Consider the following 21,928-nt stretch of genomic DNA (forward strand, 5'->3'; position numbering starts at 1 on the left):
TAAACCGTGCTTGACATTCAGCAGTCAAACTACAATCGAATCCCTGATTTACAGACTTTAGATATCAAAGGGTATATAAAAAGGCACGGTGAAGCATGTGATGATTTAAATAATTATTATTATTTTTTTAAATCTTAAATCTCCACCAAGGTTATTTTCACCCTAGTGGCTGCTTGCTTGTTTTTGTGTGAACAAATATCTAAAAAGACATATTGTGGGATGGACTGTTTGCGAATTTTGCGGTCATTCATCGTGATTTCTCTTGTTTTACTTATTTTATAGTACAACCATGGCCTTACTTCAGCTAGTTTGTTAATATCAAGTTTACATTTAGATGAAAATGACACCTTGAATTAGCTAACACTTCTTATATGAACACTTTTATGCAGGTTTGTAATATTGGCAGATTTTTATTTGTTAGATGGTCAAAAGACTTGCAAAACACACAATTTATCAGTTAATATTTTTCAAATCATATGCTGACTGTAGGACTGGCTATAATTCCACCCTTTCTAATATTTTCAATTCTATCTATACAATTATTTCATTTCACTGTATAAAATGCTCAGGGATAATAAGACTAATTTCACTTATTTTAGCATATTCACAATTTGCTGGAAATGTTTTTGACAAAAGCTGCATTTTGCTAATCATTGCCGATTCTTCTAAAACAAATGACACCCAGCCCCAAAAAAATCGGATTGCAGTTTTAGTTGCAATTGATAGCCCACCGCAAGGGTCAAAACGACAGATATATATCCAACTATTCTAGGAGATTCCAGCTGGTCAGAGTTGATAAAAGGAATCATCAGTACTGCATGGTGGCTGATCAGTGCTGGTGAAGGAGGCAATTTGGAACCAGTTTGAAATCTGAACCAATTGTCATTTCCCAGCCGTTGTTCACAGCATTTTAACATTCAGGCCAAAGGGCCTTCTTCAGAACCTGTTTATGCTGTGGGAGTGTTATTATTTAAATGACAGTGGTAAATACTAAGCCTTTTAAATTTCCATATCATTTCTCTAACTCAGTGCCTCAAGTGCAGGCACGTTTTTACCTTTTAGCAGTGCCCATTGTGTGTTTGTGTGTGCACTGTAATATGGAACCAACCTGATATCCCACCAGACTACCCAGGGTGCACTTGCGTTCTCTGGCGACCCATCGGGCGATGCTGGTGGCACCAATTTTGCGTGGCTGGGTGACCACGATGTTGCATGGAGTGTTCTTCTGGCTGTAGTGGTCCAGGATGAACTGGGGCAGCTGCGTGGTCTTGCCGCTGCCCGTGGCACCGTGAATTATCACTACAGGGTTGTTCTCTATCACGGAAATAAGCTGCAAGCACGGGCAGACACACCGTTAATTCTAACCACTGAAAAAGAAAATAAACTGTTAAAAAACAATGAAATCCACACTATATACTGAAATTACAGCATTAATATCAATTTTAACAAGATTTGCAGGCTGAAAAGATGCCTTCATTAAATAATAGACTCTTCATCTTTACCTCCTCTCGGTTTTTGGTTATGGGCAAACTGGGGTACTCATAATTGGCTAAGGGAGGAGAAGGAGAACCTGAAAACAGAGAACTGAATTTATGCAAAATTCCCAATTTAAAAAGGAATGTATTGCAAATTTGGTCACATAATATGTGCGTGCTACTGTTAAAACACTCACTTCGCAGAAACTCAGCTGTTTTGGTCCTCGATCCTCCATCACATGTTTCATTCTTCATACTGCCCTGATCTGCAGGTTCTGTTGGACTAGAAAAAAAAGGTGTATTGGCAATATTTAACAGGAAATATTATGAACCCTAACCACTTCTTAGAAGTTTCTATCATTTGGCTCATAAAAGATGGCAGAGTAAAAGGCATTTCCACACAGCTGACAGTGAGGGATTCAAGTTGACAGTGGCTCAGCTTGGGCTGTCTGGTCCCACAAACAGGCTGGCCAAGGGGAATATTGAGGTTTTGGCAAATTATACATGTAATGCCAGTAGCCTGCCTCTGTCAGGAGGTTCAGTGTTTTACCCCATAGCAAATTGTATCCAACTCTCATCTCGACATTTCCAATTCAATTCCTGTCCTTCCCCTGCCACGCCTCCTTCCCTCCACATATATCCCTCTACTCCTTTTTTTTGCTCTGGCTATGTTCACAACACTGTGGTGGAGACAGCATCTCAAGTTTTCTCAGCCTCCCCGCTGGAAGGAGTGCCTTTATCAGCACAGCAGGCAGACACACTGGCAGAGCTACGAGGAGTGCACGCACACACACACACACACACACACCAAACAAAAAGCATGTGCGCTCACATGCGCTGTTGCGCTCTCTGCCTCTCTTTCTCTCCAATGCACATTTTGCGTTGACCTTAAAACCAACAAGACAGAGAGTGGGGTGAAAGGAGAGGAGAGGTGACAGCTCTTAGTCAGAGAACTGTGTGACCAACTCTCCTGGAAACACTCCGCATGACAGAGGAGCGGCGGGAGGGATGCAGAGGACAAGACAATAACTACATCAGAGCAACGGAAAATCTGTTTCCGACAAGAAAGACAGTGGAGAGTCTAAACGCCTCTCATTCCATCTACTCGTTTAGCAGCAGCCGTGGCACCAGAAGATGCTGTAAAAGGAAAAGAACGTCCTGGAATGAAGTTCAATTGGATTGACCCGTGGAGGCACAAGGCTGGAGGCTGTAATCTCTGAAGAGCCCTGTTTCACACCTTGGCCAAAAATTCAAAAAGCATCAGCTGTGAAGATCTTAATTGTAAGTACGAACTTTTCACCATTCTTAAGTTTAGGGTATAATTTCATCCACCACCATCTGCTTTTCAACCTCTTAAAAAAAAGGTGACTACCCTTGCTATTGTGTGCTGTCAGCCATGCCGAGGTTCAGACAGCTTGTGAGATGACCTCTAACTCTTCAGGCTGTGTAATCTGTCCAAAGATCAGGTGTGAGTTGTGTTAAAACAATCTGTTCACATAAAAGGGCCCCTCGCACACACCTGGGAACATCTTCCCACGCTGAGCAGGGATAGAACTGAAAGCAATTTAACACCAATCATGTTGTGGAACAGAGACTGGCTGGAGAGAGGGTAAAGCACTGGCCATCTTCCTTAACCTTCAATATTTCAATTCATACTTCCTGGGAAAGAAAGTGTACTTGAGCATTGGAAGTATTTTTTAAAGGAACTGTGAAAAAGGTAGGTTCATTAAGCAATGTCTACTATTATGTTCAGTGCTGGAAGCAAGCGATGACCTCACTGTGCGCCAAACAACAACAATAATGTCATTCTTCCCAGGACTATCTATACTCTGTGCCATGCCTCTGTTCAGCTGGATGAAATGGGCGCATGAAGGAGCGGAGTGCGAGCAGCAGGATCAGGGGGTGGTTCTGAAGACGCCAGGGGTTACAGGCAGCCGCTTGCTGATTGGAGAGCTGCTGTGGCATGTGGAGGAGCGGGAGCGTCTGGCCCACAACCTGGAACGGGAGCACAGACTGGCCCACGGCGCTCTGGGGTTCCGCTGCTTCCAGAAGTACCCCTGGTTGCGGACCCTGATCCCATCGTCTGAACTACGCCAATTGGAGCGCCTGTGTGCCCAGATCCTCCCCGTGCATACGGCCACCGTACTTTCCAGGTTTTTAGTTGATGCCTTGCTTTCTCTGTTCTCACATTAACAGGCTGTCAAACGTCAGCATAGCAACCCAGAGCCTGACAGTATGGAGAGGAGAAAAGGCCCAAAGGGAGAGAGAGGCAGGGTCAACTGCCACGGAAGCCATTATGAATTACTGTCACGGAATTAGGCTAAGTAGGGCGCTAACATATTAAGGTGAGCGATGTCCTATACGGCTGAGAAAAACACAAAGAAATCCCTGGGATTACTTTCATCAGCTGCAGCACCATCATAGCAACACACACATTAAACGGGTTGCAACAGCACTGTACTAAGTGGATCCTCATGACCCATTTAAAATACAGGCAAAATGGACTGATGTTCTACACCCCTCAGGAAACTTTTGAACAAGCCAACATCACCAAATACGAGAACAAAATTTAGCTGGAAATAGATTCATGAAATTGAACCGTGTGTCCTACATTAATATTTTATGTTAAAATAGACAAAATGAAAAACCTCAGTATTGTATTGTCGTAAACCGTTCAAAACGATCAAAGAGTCACTCTGAAACAGTCCCAGACAAACAGCCACTCTCTGAATCTTCTTATTGCCTGCACGAGGGAAATCACTGGACCTTGCATGGACCACAGCTCCACACACGAGGTCAGTGAAATCTCGATAAAATATCAATATTGTGATATGAGTAGGGCTGTACCCGACTCTGCGGCTTTGTCAGTTGAATCGGATTCGGCTGTTCAATGAGAATATTCGACTATTCAGCGGGAGGGGCCGGCTCTTCCTATAGGCGAGATAGTTGGCCGCCTAGGGCGCCATCCCAAGGGAGGGCGCAGAAAGGGAGCGATCAGGGCACATTTTGTGCACCTGTGTCTCCCTCTCCGGTGGTACGGACGATGCGTACGCAGCGATATAGTTGTGTTCTCCTTACTTATTATTCCCCATTTAAATGTTATCCCTGTTCATTTTGTAAGCTTCAATCTGTTTGATCTTGTTATCGCACTGCTTACTGACTGACGAAAACACAAAAAATACGACTGCTCGACTTGAAGAATCTCAGTCGACTGACGGGTTTCCGACTGATGATTCCACTCGTCGGCTTTCACTGGCCAACCCTAGATATGGGACTAGTTATCGTTTGAGAGTTCGGTTACTGCAAAATCGTGATATATTTAAATGTTGTCTTAAGGCTGCTTTACAATAAAGTAATGCAATTTTCTTAACTTTGTACACTGCTCTAATCAATCCCTCCACCTGCTTGGTTATAAGTTTTTACTCATGATTGCTTTTCAACCATTTCTTCTGAATAAATATCTCAAAGCAACAATAGTCATTCCCTAAATGTCGTAAGATTATTGCGAGAGGTTTATCAATAAAATATTGTGTATGGTTTATTTTTGCCCAGCCCTACCATGCCCCTGCCGTGTCTCTCCTTCCTTCCTGCCCAAATACTATATGGTATTACTAATGCTATTACATTATGTTTTATCAATCTGCAGCTCTACATACACAATTTATGCAACAACATAAACGTCATATTAGGCCTCGCAACGTGTGATTATAAAATCTACATGTCAATTAATTCCTTCCTCAGGTTCCGTGAAGTGCTAGCAACAAACAACATACTGCCCTGGGAGCTGGTATACGTCTTCAGGCAAGTGCTAAGAGATTTCCTGAGTAAAGAAGAATGTGACGAGGATCAGTACTCAAGGCAGCCGGCCGGGCGCCATCCAATGGAGACTTGCACCAACCCCTACCAGACGAAGCAGGGTATTGCCACGTCCACTGCGCCCAGTTGCAGAGAGCATCTGAGGGAGGAAATCCCAACCATCTCTGGATATGTGGACCGTGCCACGCGCTGCTCAAGCCCATTCATGGCTCACAAGGACTGGGACCTTCCCTATTACTATGCAGTTCCTTTCAGGCCGACTGAGGGATACAGCACAGCACTGTGAGGAGGTAGATTGTCCACAACACCCTCCAGGATGTTTATCGTCCTTATACCAGATCATATGATGGTTTGCATAAGTATGTTATCAGTTGTTGGGACTTCATTAAACATCTTCTATACAACTATGACAAAAAAACGTGGGCTGCATGACATTTAATGTAATTCAAAAGAGTTTCCTCCTAAGTCGGTGATGTCCTTGCATACAACCTCCATGTTATTCTATTGGATAAATCTTCTTTCAAAAACAGCCGCCACAATTATTGAATCCCAATTCAATAATTATTATTTTAGCCTGATCCCAATTATTTGAGCAGATGGCAATCTTTTTGTAAAATTGTGAGATTCCCCAATCATGTTTACATCGGCTCTACTTCCATATTCAAATACAAATTAAAAAAGGCAGCAAACAACCTAGCTGAAGATGTAACAGGGTGCAAGAATAGACTTTAACACAGCAGCCACATCTCAAAAGTTTGCACTATGAAATAAGATCTGTACATTTGATCAATTTTATTTTTGAATACACAAGTTAAAACAATTTAGGAGAAATACAGAAATACACTTAAATCACAATTTCCTGATTCGCCTCCAACAATCCAGGCAGTGACTTGATGTTATATTAACAAATGCTGTGAGATGTTAATTTTTTTCACGGTAGAAGAACAGCAGGCGCGTTGGTGCAACATACAGACAACGCGCATGGTTTTTCACCAGCGACGTGGTGAAGGGTCCCACATACGAAACACACCAGGCACGTTGGCGCAGTGTACGGGCACGGAGTGTGGTTTTTCCACCGGCTACACGGTGACGCGTTGATGTTCTTGTAGAAAGAGGAGTATTGGAAACAAGAGAGATTAATCTTTTTGAACAAACAGTTTGATAATAAGTTTTGTCTGAAATACCACCAATGCTTTTATTAGTTATTGTGTGAAAAATATAAAACAATCTTTGTGAATTCTGCTTATTACTTGTTTAGAAATGACATTACCAAATGTTGATCTTGTTTAGACTGTCTCGCAATATGTCCTATGATCTCTGCAGACACTTTAAGTTAAACAAAGTCTTGCAGGTATCTTTTTAAAATGTTTAACAAAATCGTTTTAAAGAAGTCTGCCCGAAATAACTTCATATAATTTAAATGTGAGCTACAACTGTAATTGTTGAAATTGATCAATGTTTGTAATGTGTTGCATTTGGCTTGGGCTTATTTACGATTAAATCGTCCATTGACTATCCTCGGCGATTGACTGTCATTGGCCGTGATTCACATTGATGACAGACGTTTCTTTTGTTTGTTTGGGTTTTTTGTTTTAAACCGCCAGGAAAAATCCGAGAGTTGAAACGGTGTTTGTGCAGTTCACTGTGTTCTGTAACTGGAGAACACAGTAAACTCCCCCTCTCTACCCCCCCCCCCCCCCCTCTCTGCCCAGAGCTGTCCAGAAATCACAGGTGATCGGGTCTGACTTTCCCTCTACAGTCCCGTACAGAAACTTTCGGCAGGTGCTAAAAAATAAATAAATTTAAAAAACAAAAAAAAACAAAGGGGGGGAAGGCAAATGGATCCCCAGCTCCGGTTCGAGGCATTTTGCGGCTCTGGGCAAGCGGAGCAGCATAGCGGAGCCGCTGATCACTGGGAGGCGACGCCCGTGATCCGCACTCCGCTGTGCGCACATCGCAGGTGCGCCGACGTTCATGAGTCTCATGAATACATCTTGCCCAGACAATCCGCTACCTCGACACCCATTCGTTTAAAATAAAAATGAGCGCCTGATAAGAAGGGCACCGTGGGGTCCATGAGGCGGGTGCTCGGACACCCCCTACCTGCCGCTCAATATGCAAGTTATGTGATGATTATTTATTTATATTTATATATATATATATATATATATATATATATATATATTCTCATAGAGAAAGATTGATTTATTTTGTTTCCTTGGTTGTCTGGAAAATGAAAAATATTAACCTAACTCAGAGAATTAGAGCTGAGTGTTTTTTTTGTTTCTCCTCCAAACAACGGTGCACGCAGGCTCCCCTGCCCGTCTTTTTTTTGAATCTATTTACTTTTGTTTGTTTCCTACATGTATAAAACATTTTCAAGGGACTGTCCAAGTCCTTACTGCTCAAAAAAAAAACAAAAAAAAAACAAACTGTGCGTCCCCACTGTCGAGATCCTGCATTACCTCTACCTGGATGTTAGTTATTTGTATTTACAACGGGTAGTGACCGATAAGCAAATCCGACAGCAGCTCCAGGACTCGTGCAATCCACTCATATGAAACATTACAATTTATTGCGCTCTTTACTGCATATTTTTCTTTGTAGTTTCATCTCGTGTTTCCGTTGAGAAGGCCGCGTACACCTGTCGCGCAAAAGTCGAGAGATGCGCGCAGCTGACGCGGCCGGTGTGAACCTGAAGCAGTGGCTAAACCGCATGGATTCAACAGGAAGCGTCCGGTGAACTTCTACCGCCGGAGTATAGGATTATAAACGGTTTGTCGTCAATTAAATGCACTAAGCGCAACCACACCCACTAGCTGCTTACCAAATGTCTGGGTTAGGAAAGAGGACATTTTTATGTGTCTTATATTCGTAATGTTTATTTATTATTTGTTATTTGCTCCGTTTATAAAATGCACAGCTACCTAGCCTTGCGCTAACACGTGTCGGTAACTTACCTGTCCTGACCCGAAGAGGCTCCCTCCGACTTTTCCTTTGCGGCGTCACCCGTCATAGTAACGTTGGCAAACTGCGTCCCCAGTACGAACCACTGCGTTATCTGCTCCGCCGTGATGCTTCTCTCCATATTCAAACACCTTCTGGGAGCGTTCGCTTCGTTAGAAAACTCCCGTCTTTCTGCTTTCCCCACGCGACGTTGGTTATTGTCCAGAGGGACAAGGAGCTTTAGCGCCCCCTGTCCGTTGATTGAGTAAGGAGCCCCGTGTGGTCCAAACTTAATGGGAGAAATAAGTTGTTTGTCGTTTTCTTTTTTTTTTTTTTTTTTTTAATAAACTGTTTATTTAAAAACATAGAAATCTGCAGCAATAAGCTGAAGGAAAATTGGCAAAATTTACACTTAAACACACACACTTAATTGTATAAAAAAATCATTTCAATTTTACTGTAAAAAAAAAAAAAAAAAAAGGATGATCATTGCTGCTTGAATATCTAGTTTTATAGCTCCATCAATCACACATCTAAATAATCATTCCGAACTGTTACTGTTTTAATATCGTATATTTCAATGTCAAATATACAAACAAATCAGGTTGCATAAACAATCTTAAGAGAAGAAAGGATTTTATTAAATATTTAAAAAAGGACAGCATGAGGTCAAATTGCAAAAACAAAAAAAATCTGTCTCCAATCAGAGCTTCAAGACAGCAAGACAAGACCCAAGAAATTAACAAGTAAATGCTAAATTCACAGTTCAAAAAATAAAAAGAATAAAATCATTCAAAATGACAGTTAATGATTAAAATGTTTCTCCACTGGATATATGAGCACCTTTTTTAATTCCAACTGGCTCTTCACTGGGAGCAGATCACTAAAATGCCTTTAACCTGAGAACCGTTATTGGAATGTTCTGGGTTCCGCCACCAGACGGCCATGTACAAAGAAACCGTGCTTCCGCCTCCATCCACATTGTCTTTTAAAACTCATGGCTGCATATACACTCGCATCACTTTGGGCTGAGAGTCTCAGGCGCTGTCCCGTATTAACGTCATTTCCGAACGCAGCTTCTCATTTTCCTTCGAGACAAAAGAAACAAATGGTTGAAGTGATCTGAATGACGCCCCTTGTGCTAGAGAGAAAAACCGCCGTAGACAATAAACAGCGACATTTACCTCCTGAAGTTTGCTGTTGTCCTTCTTCAGCTTCACCAGGTATTCAATTCTTTGTTTGTGGTTCTTGTGGCCCACAAGTTTGCCGTTCTCTTCCGACAGGTGATCCACCTGTTTGCGGAGAACCTCAATCTCCTGTCGGACACGATTAACAACAAAGGTTTAAAAAAAAAAATATATATATATATATATATATATATATATATAAACTAAAGAAAAAAACAAATATTTAACTAACATTGGGGAAAATTGTATGATTAACTCATCCCTACAAATGTATATCAGCATATTACATTGTCTTATCTTCAAATTAAAATAAACATTTTGCAAGCTTTATCTTTGACTTTAGGATAACCTCAAAGCCCTCGGATGATATGCTCAGCGGCATATTTTTGGGAGCCCGAAGAAAGGTTGTCTTCTCACATTAAGCAGTTTCTCCTGTTCATGCTCCTTCAGGTTCAGCTCTCGAACCTCCAGGCAGCGGTTCGTCAGCTCCGTGGTCAGTTCCTGAACACTGGCCTGAGACTGGGCCAACATCGACTCGTGGGCCTGCAGTCTAAACCCAGAGCAGCAAATACAGAGAGAGAGAGAGAAAGAAAGAAAGATGAAGCTTTCTTATTTTCCTATGCCTTTGCTCAAAAATTTGAATTCTTGAGAATTTATATAAATTCTTATATAAAATGTTGAAATATGTGATGGACTCCCCCATATGAAACGTATGCTTACTTTTTCTGAGCATCAGAGAGCCTCTGCATTATGTTGCTCTGTTAAAGGTCAAATGATCAAATATTAACAGAGAATGAACCGCTTTTATTTCTCCTAAATTAAAACCAGCTAATTGTACAGCATATATTGCATGGACAAACCTTATCTGCCCTCTCTTCCTGTAGTTCTCTGAGAATGGATTGTTTCACAGCCTCATTCAGCACCTCACTGCAGATCAGGGAACAAAATAAGTTAGTCACCATAAAGCAGAGTGAGCGAGGTCACTAATGACAGAAAGACTGGAATGACAAATCTGACCCATCTGTGTTTCCGCTCTGTTCTAGCTTGTTGTGTTTGGTGTAGAACTGGTCGAGCAGACCCTGGATTTGCATTCGTACAATCTCCTTCTCGTTGAGCTGAGTCTGAAGACGGTAAAAAAAAAAATTTAAAATGAAATTCATAAGCACCATTGTTATTTCTACAAGCCTTGAACTCCCAAACTAACCACCATGTCCTGTTCAAGTGTTAATGAGCTGGAAAAATAAACTTGCGCTGTTTCATCTCAGAAAAGTATGTTGACTTGATTTATTAGTGGCCGGCTAATAGAGAGAGCAAGGTCTTGAGGGTATACTATATACTAGACCATATAGTCATGTATTTTGTAGCAGTTTATACCGAACTAACATTTTTGTTTAACTAATATTCGACTATTAGCTGAGACGAGATGTCAACTTGAAACAAACATCAACGATCGCATCTTTAAATTGTGCAGCTGTGATGGCAGCAGGAATACCTTGAGCCTTTGGATTTCCTCGTTCTTGGCCGTCCTCTCAGCATTCAGCTCCAGGAGGAGAATTTCCATGGTCATCATGGAGGAGCGCCGGCTCTCCAGCTCCCTTTCCTGGCACTCCAGCACCTGGCTCAGGTCGGTGTTGAAGTTTCTTGGGGTGCAAGGCGTCTGGGGAAAGAGAAAATAAATAAATAAATAAATTAGAAAGAGAGAGAGAGAGAGGAACATAGATAAGTGCTGAAGGCACTCTTTAAAGAGATTAAGACCCATTAACAAGAGGAAGAGTTAATTACCCGAGGTAAAGATTTAGGTGTGGTCGATGACTCCAGCAGGGGGTTGGGGCTGCCGTTGCGGATAGTTTTTTCAACTGCTTCTTGTTGTTGTTTCAGCTGGCAAGGGAATAAAATTAAAAAAAATATATATATATATTTCTATTTTTCTCATATGAATAAAGACTGAATGTGCCTTGTCTGTATTTCGGGGCTGAACATGTACCTTCTCCTGCAGCCTCTGGATGGCGGATTCCTTCTCGACCGTTTGTTCCTGAAAGCTCTGCAGGAGTGCGTTCTGCTCATCCAGCACCTTGGTGAGTCTTTCCACTTCCTCCGTGGCGTAGACCACTTCCTCCTGCAACACCTCCAGCTGAACACCGTCGTGGGTGATTAAGAATTAAATTGTCTTTCATTTTATGCCACTATAATCGTGGCATAAAATATAGGCTTACCTGTTGCAGATGAGCTATATATTTGCATTGAAGATTGGAACATAAAAAATTGGGTAGACAGTTATTTTGCCTCAAACCCAACAGATGGAATGCTCACCTAAATCAGATAGACATTTAACACTGGTTTAAAACTCCCTTCACATTTGGCTGGAAGCATGTGATTATGGAATCGAACGCTTCAATGCAGTTCAGTCAAAATCCAGCGACATGTTGGGAGTGCTAACCAAGGAGGAGATCTCCTGGACTTTATTTTGATTTGTTTTTTTACCTCGATCTGGTCGGACGCCACCTTTCTCTCCACTTCTTCCCTAAGGTCCTGAAGCTCCGTCTGCAACCTCGAGCTCTGCTCTCTGATCTCCTCCCTGTTGCCGCAGACAGCGTTATACTCGGCCTGGCAGGACAAACGAGGTGAAAGCACGTCACTGTCGAGACGCCGCCCGAGCACAGAAGTTCCACAAGAGTGACGGGGTGTGAAAGGGTAGAAAATAGAAGTACGGTGATGTCCTTTATGTCTCCAGAGAGCTGGCTCAGGTTCTGCTCCTTCTGGCTCAGCTCACTTCGGAGCTCCCTGGTTTGGATGATCAGATCCAGCGCCACGCCCTGCGTCAGAACAGCAGAGCCGGCGTTCAGGAAGGCCGTTTGACTCGATTACGCACATTAGAGTATTTTTCGAGCTTATAGAGCTTGTGCGTAATCACCGGGTGTCATGACATTTCACTGCATATATGTACGTATGTGACAAATAATCTCTTGAACTTGAATAAAAGAATACATGAGGAAAGGACACGGGGAGGCTTACTTTATCCTGCTCAATCTTCTGCTCGAGGCCACTTATGGTTTTGTTGGCGGCGGTCAGATTTTGCTCGAGATTTGCAACATTGGAAACCTTTAGGGGGGAAATAATGAAAAAAATCTGAGACATTCAGGAATTGCGCTGCATTTACTAATACACAAAACCGCAATGGATCTGAGCAGAGACTGTGCATATGACTGACCTGGTGTTGATTTTGTGCCAACAGGTCAGAAACTTGTTTTTTGAGTAGTGTGTTCTGCTCCACGGTCTGTATTAGTTCTCTGATAGAAATAGACACAAGGCACATAATGTCAACACACACGCACACACACATGCACACACACACACACCTTTTAAAATAGCTCAAGGACGAGTATAGACAATACTCCAGGAAAACTCACTTTGATGCACTTTCATTGTTTTCCCTCAGCTGGGACGAGAGTGTGCTGATGTGTTCCCCCTCCACTTGCAAGCAGGCGTTCAATTCCTAAAATAAATGAAAAATGAATCTCCACAGCTAGACTTGGCTAAAGCACATCGGGTTAAGAAAACAGGAACCTCGATGAGGTCACTCACTGCGATCTGGGCTTTAAGAACAGTGGCCTCCTGCTGCCGCTCCTGCAGCTGCTGTCGGGCCTGGTCAGCCTCAAACTTGGTCTCGGCCTGAAGATGGTCGAAAGAGTCCTGCAGGGTCCTGTGCTGCTCCAGGAGCTGCTCCCACTCCAGCCTGGGAATAAGGCAGAGGGTGTGGACTCTGCAAAGACTAATAAACGGTGTTGACCTCACCAATAACGTTAAAACCATTCACTTAATTGATAAGCCTGCGCAGGGAAAATACGCCACACGAACCGTCATTTAAAGTGGTAATCCATCAAAATTGTCTGTGTTGGGCGGACACCAACAATGGAAACAGTGTAGAGAGGAGCACATACATAACAAAAATACATTGTCCGAAAAATGATCTGCTTCTTATTAAGTGCCAGCCTAAATAAGAAGAGAAGATAAAACTTTATTAATCCCAAGGGGGAGATTTAGCAGAAAACAGTCAAAGAAGGGGGATAAGATGGAGATAAAAAAAAAAATAAAAACACATATACACATCTCTCCACAGGATTTAACATGGATAGATGTGTACATTTTTTTTTTTAATCTTGATCTCTGGTTTACTCCAAGTTACTCTCTTATTTTATCTTTATCTTAGTACTACTTTAATTACGTGTTTTCTGTTCGGTGGGTATTTATGTTAGCGAACCAAACCGACCAAACTTCATAACCTATATTAGGCTACACCTCTCATAACATCTGCCACTTCCATGTCTTCCCATGCGCAACCCGGCACCATGCAAGGAGGGGAATCCAATCTAAATGAGCAGCTGAACCAAAACGCAGGGTAAGCGGTGGAAAAAGTGTCAAGCGCCTGCCCATACTGGACTTTGTCGAGCTGGAGCTGCGTGGTGATCAGAGTGCTGGAGAGCTGGCTCGTCTCCCGCTGCTGCTCCTCCTGGCCGTCCCTCAGCTCCCTCTTCACGGCGGCGAGCTCCCTGTCGGACGACTGCAGCACCAGGCGCAGGTCGCGGGTCTCACTGCGTAGAACTGGGCGATTGGAGGGAAGGCAAGATGGGTCCTTGGGTCGTTTTTGACACTGAATTGCGCCGCAGGAGTAATAAAAGCGCATAAAGAGAAGCTGACGGGCATAAGAGTAAAGAGATGTCATTTAGTGGTACGTGATTTGTTTGATGTGTTCTGAAGACCACAAAGATAACACTTGTTCATTAAAAGTATCAACCAAACACCTCAACTTTAGGATTCTGAAATGATACGAGCTGTTAAAAAAAAAAAATAATAATAAAATGATGTGGCGATGTGATGTGATGTGTGTCTCCAACTACCAGACAGAACAAAAGTGAATTTCCATAAGACAGCAGGGGAAGACGTGAGCATCGTACCTTCCCCAGCTTGTTGTTCTGACTGCAGGGACTGCTGCAGGTTGTTGACGGTCTCTTCAAGGTTAAGCTGCATTGTGCTCCTGTTTGCTTTCTCGGTGGAATTTAGCTGCACAAACAACCCAAAAATAAAAATAAAAAAAAGATTTTTCTGCTGTTTTCCTGTTTGATTGTTTTTTTTTTATTATGTATTTCAGACATACAGTATGAAGGCTATATTTGGTGCAGGGCATAGGTAAGCATTAGGTAGAAATAGAGTGGGTTATGAAATAGATGATTCTAGACACTGGCCCATTGCCGTTTACGTTTTTCCTTTCTTCGATTCAATACAACCATGTAAATAACACCAATTCCAAGCGTAAGTTCACATCATAAATATTTCCACGCGCTCGACAATTTCTGCGCATGCACATTTCAACGCCCCACCTCGTCCTTGCGCTGGGACTCCTGTGACATCAGGGCCAGCTGCTCCTCGAGCATGGTCACCTGCTGCGACAGTTTGCTGCACTTCATCTCCTCCTCGTGCAGCTGGGTCTGGACACGGTTAGCTTGCTCCTGGGGGGGGGTGGGGCAGGAAAAACAGGATTTTAGGGTTCACCAGATTCCAAATACAGGTAATACTGGACTAGCTGTAGGTTGATCCACATGACCGCTTCACCTGCACTTGTCCCAGTTCCGCGGTCAGGGCGTTGCAGGCCACCTCCGCCATCTCCATCGGAGGCTGCTCGATCCGGATGTCGTCCATCGGATCATTTCCGCCGTTGAGGTGCTCGGGGCTGGACAGCAGCTCCGCCCGAGACCACAGGTTGTAGGCCTTTGTCGGGGTGGTGAGGATCTAAAACGAGTGACGTCGTTGGCGTCCGCGTGCACATTTCGGGATCAGAAGAGCGCTCTGGCGCGGGAAACGGTGAACGAAAACAATTCCTAAAAGGGGCTTCCCCCTCACCTTGATGGTTTCGACGTGGATTTTGTTCAGTTGCGAGACTTCTTGTTTCTTGTGAGCGTTTGTTGCTTCCAAGATGTTCTCCAGGTGCCTGTTGGACTTGTCGAGGTACCTTTTCTCGGACTCCAACTCAGCCACGCGTTTCCTGGAACGTACAGAACAGAACAAAATCCATAATATGAGCTCTCTAAATAATAATAAATACATGAAATATAATATAAAAAATATATATAATATAATGAAATATAAATAAAAATATGAGCTCGGCAGAGAAAATTTCAATTAAGATTTAAGATAAACTGAAAGAACAAAGAAGGTAAGGATTTGCAATGGCTGCCAAAACAGGAATAACAATGGTGATGATAATAACAAAAAGGCCTGAGTTGATCATATTTTAGGATAGATTAACAAGATATGCTTTTCTAGCATTGCATTTTGCATTATCCAATCTACTCGAATTAAATATCTATACTATTTTTGTCGGTTCACTTTTTGATCACTGAGTCAATATATTGTGAATGAGCCTTTATTTTAATGTGGGATAAGTAAACATCCAATGTTTATTTGACTTTTCAACCATAAATGAGAGAAGGTTATGAAGCCACCACTATGGAGGAACTGGCTTACTTGGTGACCTCCTTGTACTCCTCGAAGGCCTGAATGGTGTCGGTGAGTTCCGACTGCTTCTGGAGCAGCTGAGCTTTCAGCATTTCCGTGGAAATGGATGAGACATTTTCGGCAGTCACGGGCGTCGAGTAGATCGGCCGGGCTGCGGGAAAAAATACTCAAAATGTCAAATGTTTTTTGGCCTTACTAGGCCTCTGCAATAATGCCAATGTAACGGTAAATATCAAATTTTCGCCGTGTTACAGAATGTCACCGCTTTTGGCTTTTGAAATGTCACTTATTTCGTCTTGTTATTTTTATTTCCTCAAAATAAGTTTGTTGTCAAAATAATCCACCCCAATTACCTATACCGTACATCTTAAAGGAAAACTGGTATTTCTTATCCTAAACTATATTTAGATCATTGGGAGGTGAAAGAAACAAAAAGACTCGGATGGCAATCTCTCGGGTTGACTCCCAATGATAGAAAAATAAGGTTTAAGTGAAAAGATAGCAGGGTTTTCCTTTGATACTTTATCATATATGCTGCAATTCAATTCTTAAAAAAAAAAAAATAATAATAATAATAATTATCTATGAAATATCATTGCGAGGGTAAAAACATTACTGGCATACATTCCTATACAAAAAACATTACCCTCCGTAGCCCTTACCCTCTGTGGGCTTTTGGGTCGCCACAACCCTCTGGAAGGCCTCCTCCAGCTCGGCAGCAGCCAGGCCCGCGGCCTCCGCCTCCCTCATCGACTCGAGGGACCGGAGCTGCCGGTTCTCCTCCCGCAGGCTGTAGTTTTCCGCTGCATAGCGGGTCATCTTTGGGTGGTGTTCTACCTGAAAGGGAAGTGGTACATTTGTATGCATATATATTTATCGGTGCTTGCGTGCATGTTAAATGAGAGCAGATATGCTATTAGTGACATCTAGCGATCCTAAATAGAAGAGGTTATATGCCATTGTGCGAAGGTTAATATACTATTGTCAACAACTGCATGTACAACTTCACCAATTGATAGTCCTAGAAATTTGTACGAGTCGGTCATTATCAATAGGCCCAGGCCACCGTAAATAAAAAATAAAAATAAAAACATTAAAAAATACATATTGACGAATCCCAGAATTTGCCTTAAAACGTTTGGTTTAAGCACGGCACATCATTAGCGAATGAGGCCTAACAACACGGTACCACTGAAAGTCAATGAACAATAATATTGATTTATTGCCTGGCCACATATTTCAGATAGAACTGCAGTCATCAGCGTAGGCTCCGAAAGCGTTCATGCAAAAATCCCACGTCACACCTGATCTCTAAGGATGTTGATCTCCGCCTTGAGTTGATCGACCAGTGCTTCACTCTCCTTGTCTGGCGAGACCTGCCCTCCCTTGAGCTTCTTCTCCAAGCGAGAGATGTGGTCCTCTCGAAACTTGACGATCATGCGACTGGAGTGGATGAATTTCTCTTTCTGAGCCCAGGCCTCCTCGAGCTGCGCCACCCTCTGCAGGAGCACCTGAAGTGCAAGGTCAAAGCGTTTCACCGAGCTCGTCTGGGCATTCGAATGGCAAAATCGGTGATGATAAAAGTGATTGAATACATAAATCCTCCAAATACCCTCTTCTCATCTTCACGCTTCCTCCAGAGACGAACAGCCTCAAGGAACTTGGTCTTGTACGAGACACCAGGGCTCACTTCGGTTGATGAACCTGGTGAGAAGAGGTTCCAAAAAAATGAAAGCGCAGTGAAATCCACAATAAAGGTAAAATACTAATCCTAAAAAGACATTTGCAGTGGAAGGGGTGTGATTTAAAAGGACATGTTATTGTAAGAACAAAATAACAAAGAAACAGACAAGCGAACAAAGAGCATATTTTACTCAAAAACGGATCTGGGCCATGGGTCAAATCGAGCTTCAGCTTGTTTACAACTTCTTTACTGAACACACATTACCTCCATTACATTTTCCTGATGACAGCTCAAAGTTTGTTTATTTTTCAATATTGTCTCTATATTTTTTGGGAAGATGAAAACGGATCAAATAACTTGATTGTGTTTGTATTGTATTTATGTCTGTTAAGTCTATTTGAAAATGTGTAGTTGCCATGCTGCCATTTTTAGGTAGTTTTCTCACCATAGTGTAAAAAAAAAGGGGGGGGGGTAAATAAATAAAAAATCATGATGAATAAAAATAAATAGATAGATAGATAGATAAATAAATAAATGGATGAATAAATAAATAAATAAATGAATGAATGAATGAATGAATGAATGAATGAATAAATAAATAAATAAATAGATAAACAAACTAACAAACTAACAAAAAAACAAACAAATGTAACAGAGACTCTATTAAAAATATAAAAATGTGAGCCATCATCAGGGACAATGTAAAATGTGTGACGATGTGAAACGAGGTGGATACAAGTATGAAAACAGTCCTACTCATGGGGGGCTGCGGTCCTCCAGGCGCCGCATCCCTCCCCCCGTGCAGCGCGGGAGCCTGTGAGGAGAGGGCCTGTGCGAGCTGCTCCTTCAGCTTCTTCACCTCCGCCTGCAGCTGCCTCACGTTTCCCTGCGTGTCCTCGTTGATCATGGCCTGTGAAGGCGAGCAACAGTGCAGCAATGAGCGCGGTGATGCGCACGCCCCGCCCGGTGACCATACGTTCGTCGCCGTGCGGCGATACCGACCTTATTCTTGATCAACTTTGCCCTCTGAGCAAACTGCAAAGTGGACAGCGTTTCTCCGAAACACTTTGAGCCCGGATGCACGTTGGCTATGATATATGTCTTGGCATTACCTCCGAGGGAGTCCTGAAACAGCGGAATGATGGAATACAGAATGGTCAATCAAGATTTTTGTCATCATGAAATCAGGCTTTTCCTGGTTCAAATAATAATAAAAAATAATAACAATAATAATGAAAAATAATGTTCAAATAATTAATCTTCTCAAATACACCATTTTATCAGAGTTAAAATGCCACTACTGGTTATATTTGTTAGTGGTGTTTTGATTTTTAAGGACACTGTTCCATTCCATTATGTTGAAACATAGTGTACATTGTTAGCTGACGCTCTAATTTTCAGGATTGGTTATAATAATATAAGATTTATTTTGACGAAAATAGCATTAACCTGTGGGGGGAGGACATTAAAGGGGGGTGTATAAAAGAGTGTACAGACCCTGAGCAGGAATGTGAGTTTAGAATCCCTGTAGCAGATGTGTCTGTTTTTCCCATTGGACACGTCCACCAGCGCCATGATCACCTGACCGAGACACATGAGGGAGCGGTTGATGCTGCTGGCCTCCTGCAGCCGGAGAAAGGAGGAGAAGGGGTTACGCAGCGCCGCCACAGGTAAAGACCGTCTGGTGTAAACCGGACAACCCGGGAAGCCGTTTCACCTTGAGCCTGGAACCTTCCGTATGCGTGTCTCTCTGCCTCTCGGACCCCGCCAGATCCACCAGGTTGAGCTGCGAGGTCCGGATGTTCACCACCTCGTTGACGGACTCCTTGGATTCCAGGGCCATGGTGAACACCGCGTGCGACCTCGACGACTCCCGGTTCATCGACGTGGAGGCCACCCTGCGGTTGCGCCAGCCCATGGACAGCACCTGGGCGAGCGAAGAGGAACCACGGGACCCAGCGGTGGGATGTGTTTCAGCGGCTTTCAATGACTCGGAGCGAATCCCGTCGTGTGCGCTGACTTCTTACCTGATAGGCCTCGGCGGCAGAGGTGACGAACTTCTCCACGGCGCCCTCGACGAACACGCCCTTCTTGATGTTCTCCCGGAGGAAAAGGCTCGCCGAGGCGCTGTCCAGGAGGTCGTAGATCTGTTCGTTGTAGATCTCGATGAAGGAGCATTTGCAGAGGAAGCTCTTGGACTTGTCAGACTGCCAAAAAGAAACGACACAACGCTGAGCGTCACAGACGTAGAACGTTCTATAGTGAAACCAATTTGATTTGCCATGGCGGTTGGAGGTGCAGTAGTAGTTCAGCCATCTCTCACCCTTCCCACCTCTCTGTTGATGAGAAAAAAGAGGTACTCGAAGCTTCGAGGGATTACCCCCCGGAGCTCATCCGTGAAGTTATCAAAGTCAGACGGACCTTCCGGGGGAAAACAGTGTCAGCGCAGCGCCTTCATTACCAGACGTTTCATATGAATGGATGTGATATAAGGTCTCACCAAGCATTGTGAACGTTTTCCCGGATCCTGTTTGTCCGCTGGGGACGCAAAGAAAGAGTCGCACGAGATAATTGGATGTATACACCACAAAATAATGTTTCTAATACTTTGTGAAAGAATATAAACCGCTACTCACTAGGCAAAAATGGTGCCGTTGTATCCATTCATGCAAGACTCCACAATATTCTTGGCCACGGTGGCAAATACAGTGTCCTGGTGACCATGAGGAGAAAAAACAAATTGACTCAGCATTATTTTGATCGAGCAGGTTTTCCTACACATTTTTAAGTTGTGCTTTGGGTCTAAAGTGCCGAGTACCAACCTGAGATATATCCATGTCGGCGACATGGTCGTAAGTAAACGTCCTCGGTTCTGGCTTGCAGTGCAAGCGAATGGTGTTGGGCGAGGTGACGCTGAGACACAGATTCTGATCTCCATCCGTCATCAATCCAGTGCCGTGGGTCAGAGGTCGCACCCGCACGAACACTTTGATGGAATCATTGTCACCGCTGTGCGTCCATCGGACGACAAAACGCAAGTTTGAGTGACGTGAGAAAGTTGACAACAACCACAGGTAGCAAACAGCAGCTCGGTTTCTCCAGTTGTATCCACTCAAGTTTGTCATACATAAATAACGTAGGTATGAACATAAACAGTCAGCTTTGCACAATTAATGTGAAGAAAAGACGATAGCAATACTTATACAGATGAGTATTGTAAGTACTGTAACACATTGTAATAATTAAGGACATAACATTGTTATAATTTACACGTATTCATCCAATGTTCTCTATGCCCGTATTATTGTATACGTATTTATTCATCCTGCAAATTTATCAATACATATCTACATGTATTCATCCTGTACAGAAAGATCCTATCAATATTTATACCGGCAGCCAACACTACCAATCATTCTACCAGTTAGCCCCTGCAACGACATTTTTATTTCATTTATTTACATTTACATTTTTTACATTTAGCAGACGCTTTTATCCAAAGCGACTTACAATTGTTCAAACACCGACGGACGCAGCCATCAGGAGCAATGAGGGGTTAAGTGTCTTGCTCAAGGACACTACAGCATGCTAGCAGGAGGAGCCTGGGATCGAACCAGCGACCTTTGGATCACTAGACCACCAGCTCTACCTCCTGAGCTACCATCCCCGTTATCCTGATTATTGGGTTTTTTTGACTGCTACACTTTTTACGCGAATTGTCTGTGCGGTAATGATGACCGAGATAATTTCCTTGTATGTGAAATGATACTTGGTCGAACACATGGATTGAGCCATAAGTCAATAAATAGTTGACTCTATGCATTGACCTGAATCCACAGTGTGCTCATTATGATCACGGTACCTGGCAGCAAGCAGCGTCGTATCTCCACATCCTGTTGGCAGAACGGACTGTTAGTGTGATCAATAAGCGGTAACTAAAAATCATCAGCATCATCCGAGTATTTACACGACCTACCTTTCGCGTTGGCGGACATGTTGACAGTTGACCCCCGTGTCCTCACGACATGCCGCTTCGTAAAACCACGTCGGCAGCGGCGCTTCCACGGTGTTTACGTCCTTTGGAAATTGGCGGGCAGCGGAGACGGGGGGCGGAGACATCGTTTTACTCGGGTGTGGGCTTTTCTGCCTTAGAGAGTCAGTGCTGGCACCTACCGGCCATAATAATAATAATAATAATAACAATAACAATAATAATAATAACAATAATAATATTTGTTCACATACTTATATATATGGTCATACATATATGCAGTGAAATGTCGTGACACCCGGTGATTACGCACAGTGAG

At 43.1% G+C, this 21,928-nt stretch overlaps 2 protein-coding genes across 2 annotated transcripts in view; both read right to left on the reverse strand.

Moving 5' to 3' along the window:
• The window catches only part of tdrd9 (tudor domain containing 9), a gene marked incomplete at both ends in the record, with an annotated part of 28,325 nt that extends 19,946 nt beyond the window's left edge, over window positions 1-8,379 (reverse strand). Inside the window, 5 exons of the mRNA XM_080012007.1 lie at window positions 1,109-1,330; window positions 1,503-1,570; window positions 2,308-2,362; window positions 3,404-3,470; window positions 8,252-8,379. Coding sequence (XP_079868133.1) covers window positions 1,109-1,330; window positions 1,503-1,570; window positions 2,308-2,362; window positions 3,404-3,470; window positions 8,252-8,379 — 540 coding nt within the window. The remainder of the gene's footprint in view (window positions 1-1,108; window positions 1,331-1,502; window positions 1,571-2,307; window positions 2,363-3,403; window positions 3,471-8,251) is intronic.
• A 477-nt stretch (window positions 8,380-8,856) lies between these two features.
• On the reverse strand, window positions 8,857-21,699 carry kif15 (kinesin family member 15). The gene is made up of 35 exons (XM_080011956.1): window positions 21,595-21,699; window positions 21,481-21,511; window positions 20,441-20,627; window positions 20,255-20,331; window positions 20,119-20,156; window positions 19,942-20,039; window positions 19,646-19,825; window positions 19,336-19,545; window positions 19,116-19,241; window positions 18,621-18,743; window positions 18,375-18,528; window positions 17,547-17,638; window positions 17,239-17,445; window positions 16,597-16,771; window positions 15,944-16,085; window positions 15,320-15,461; window positions 15,032-15,208; window positions 14,800-14,928; window positions 14,377-14,482; window positions 13,858-14,023; window positions 13,007-13,157; window positions 12,832-12,917; window positions 12,633-12,711; window positions 12,437-12,523; window positions 12,133-12,237; window positions 11,906-12,028; window positions 11,409-11,555; window positions 11,207-11,302; window positions 10,917-11,081; window positions 10,442-10,545; window positions 10,285-10,351; window positions 10,145-10,182; window positions 9,842-9,974; window positions 9,422-9,553; window positions 8,857-9,325 (listed from the first exon to the last, which is right to left on the reverse strand). Exons 1-35 carry the CDS (start codon window positions 21,611-21,613, stop codon window positions 9,275-9,277), a joined length of 4,143 nt encoding a protein of 1,380 aa, XP_079868082.1. The 5' UTR covers window positions 21,614-21,699; the 3' UTR covers window positions 8,857-9,274.
• Between the last annotated feature and the right edge of the window lie 229 nt (window positions 21,700-21,928).

Source organism: Zeus faber (assembly GCF_960531495.2).
Source record: "Zeus faber genome assembly, chromosome: 13".
In the NCBI taxonomy this organism is placed as follows: Eukaryota; Metazoa; Chordata; class Actinopteri; order Zeiformes; family Zeidae; genus Zeus; species Zeus faber.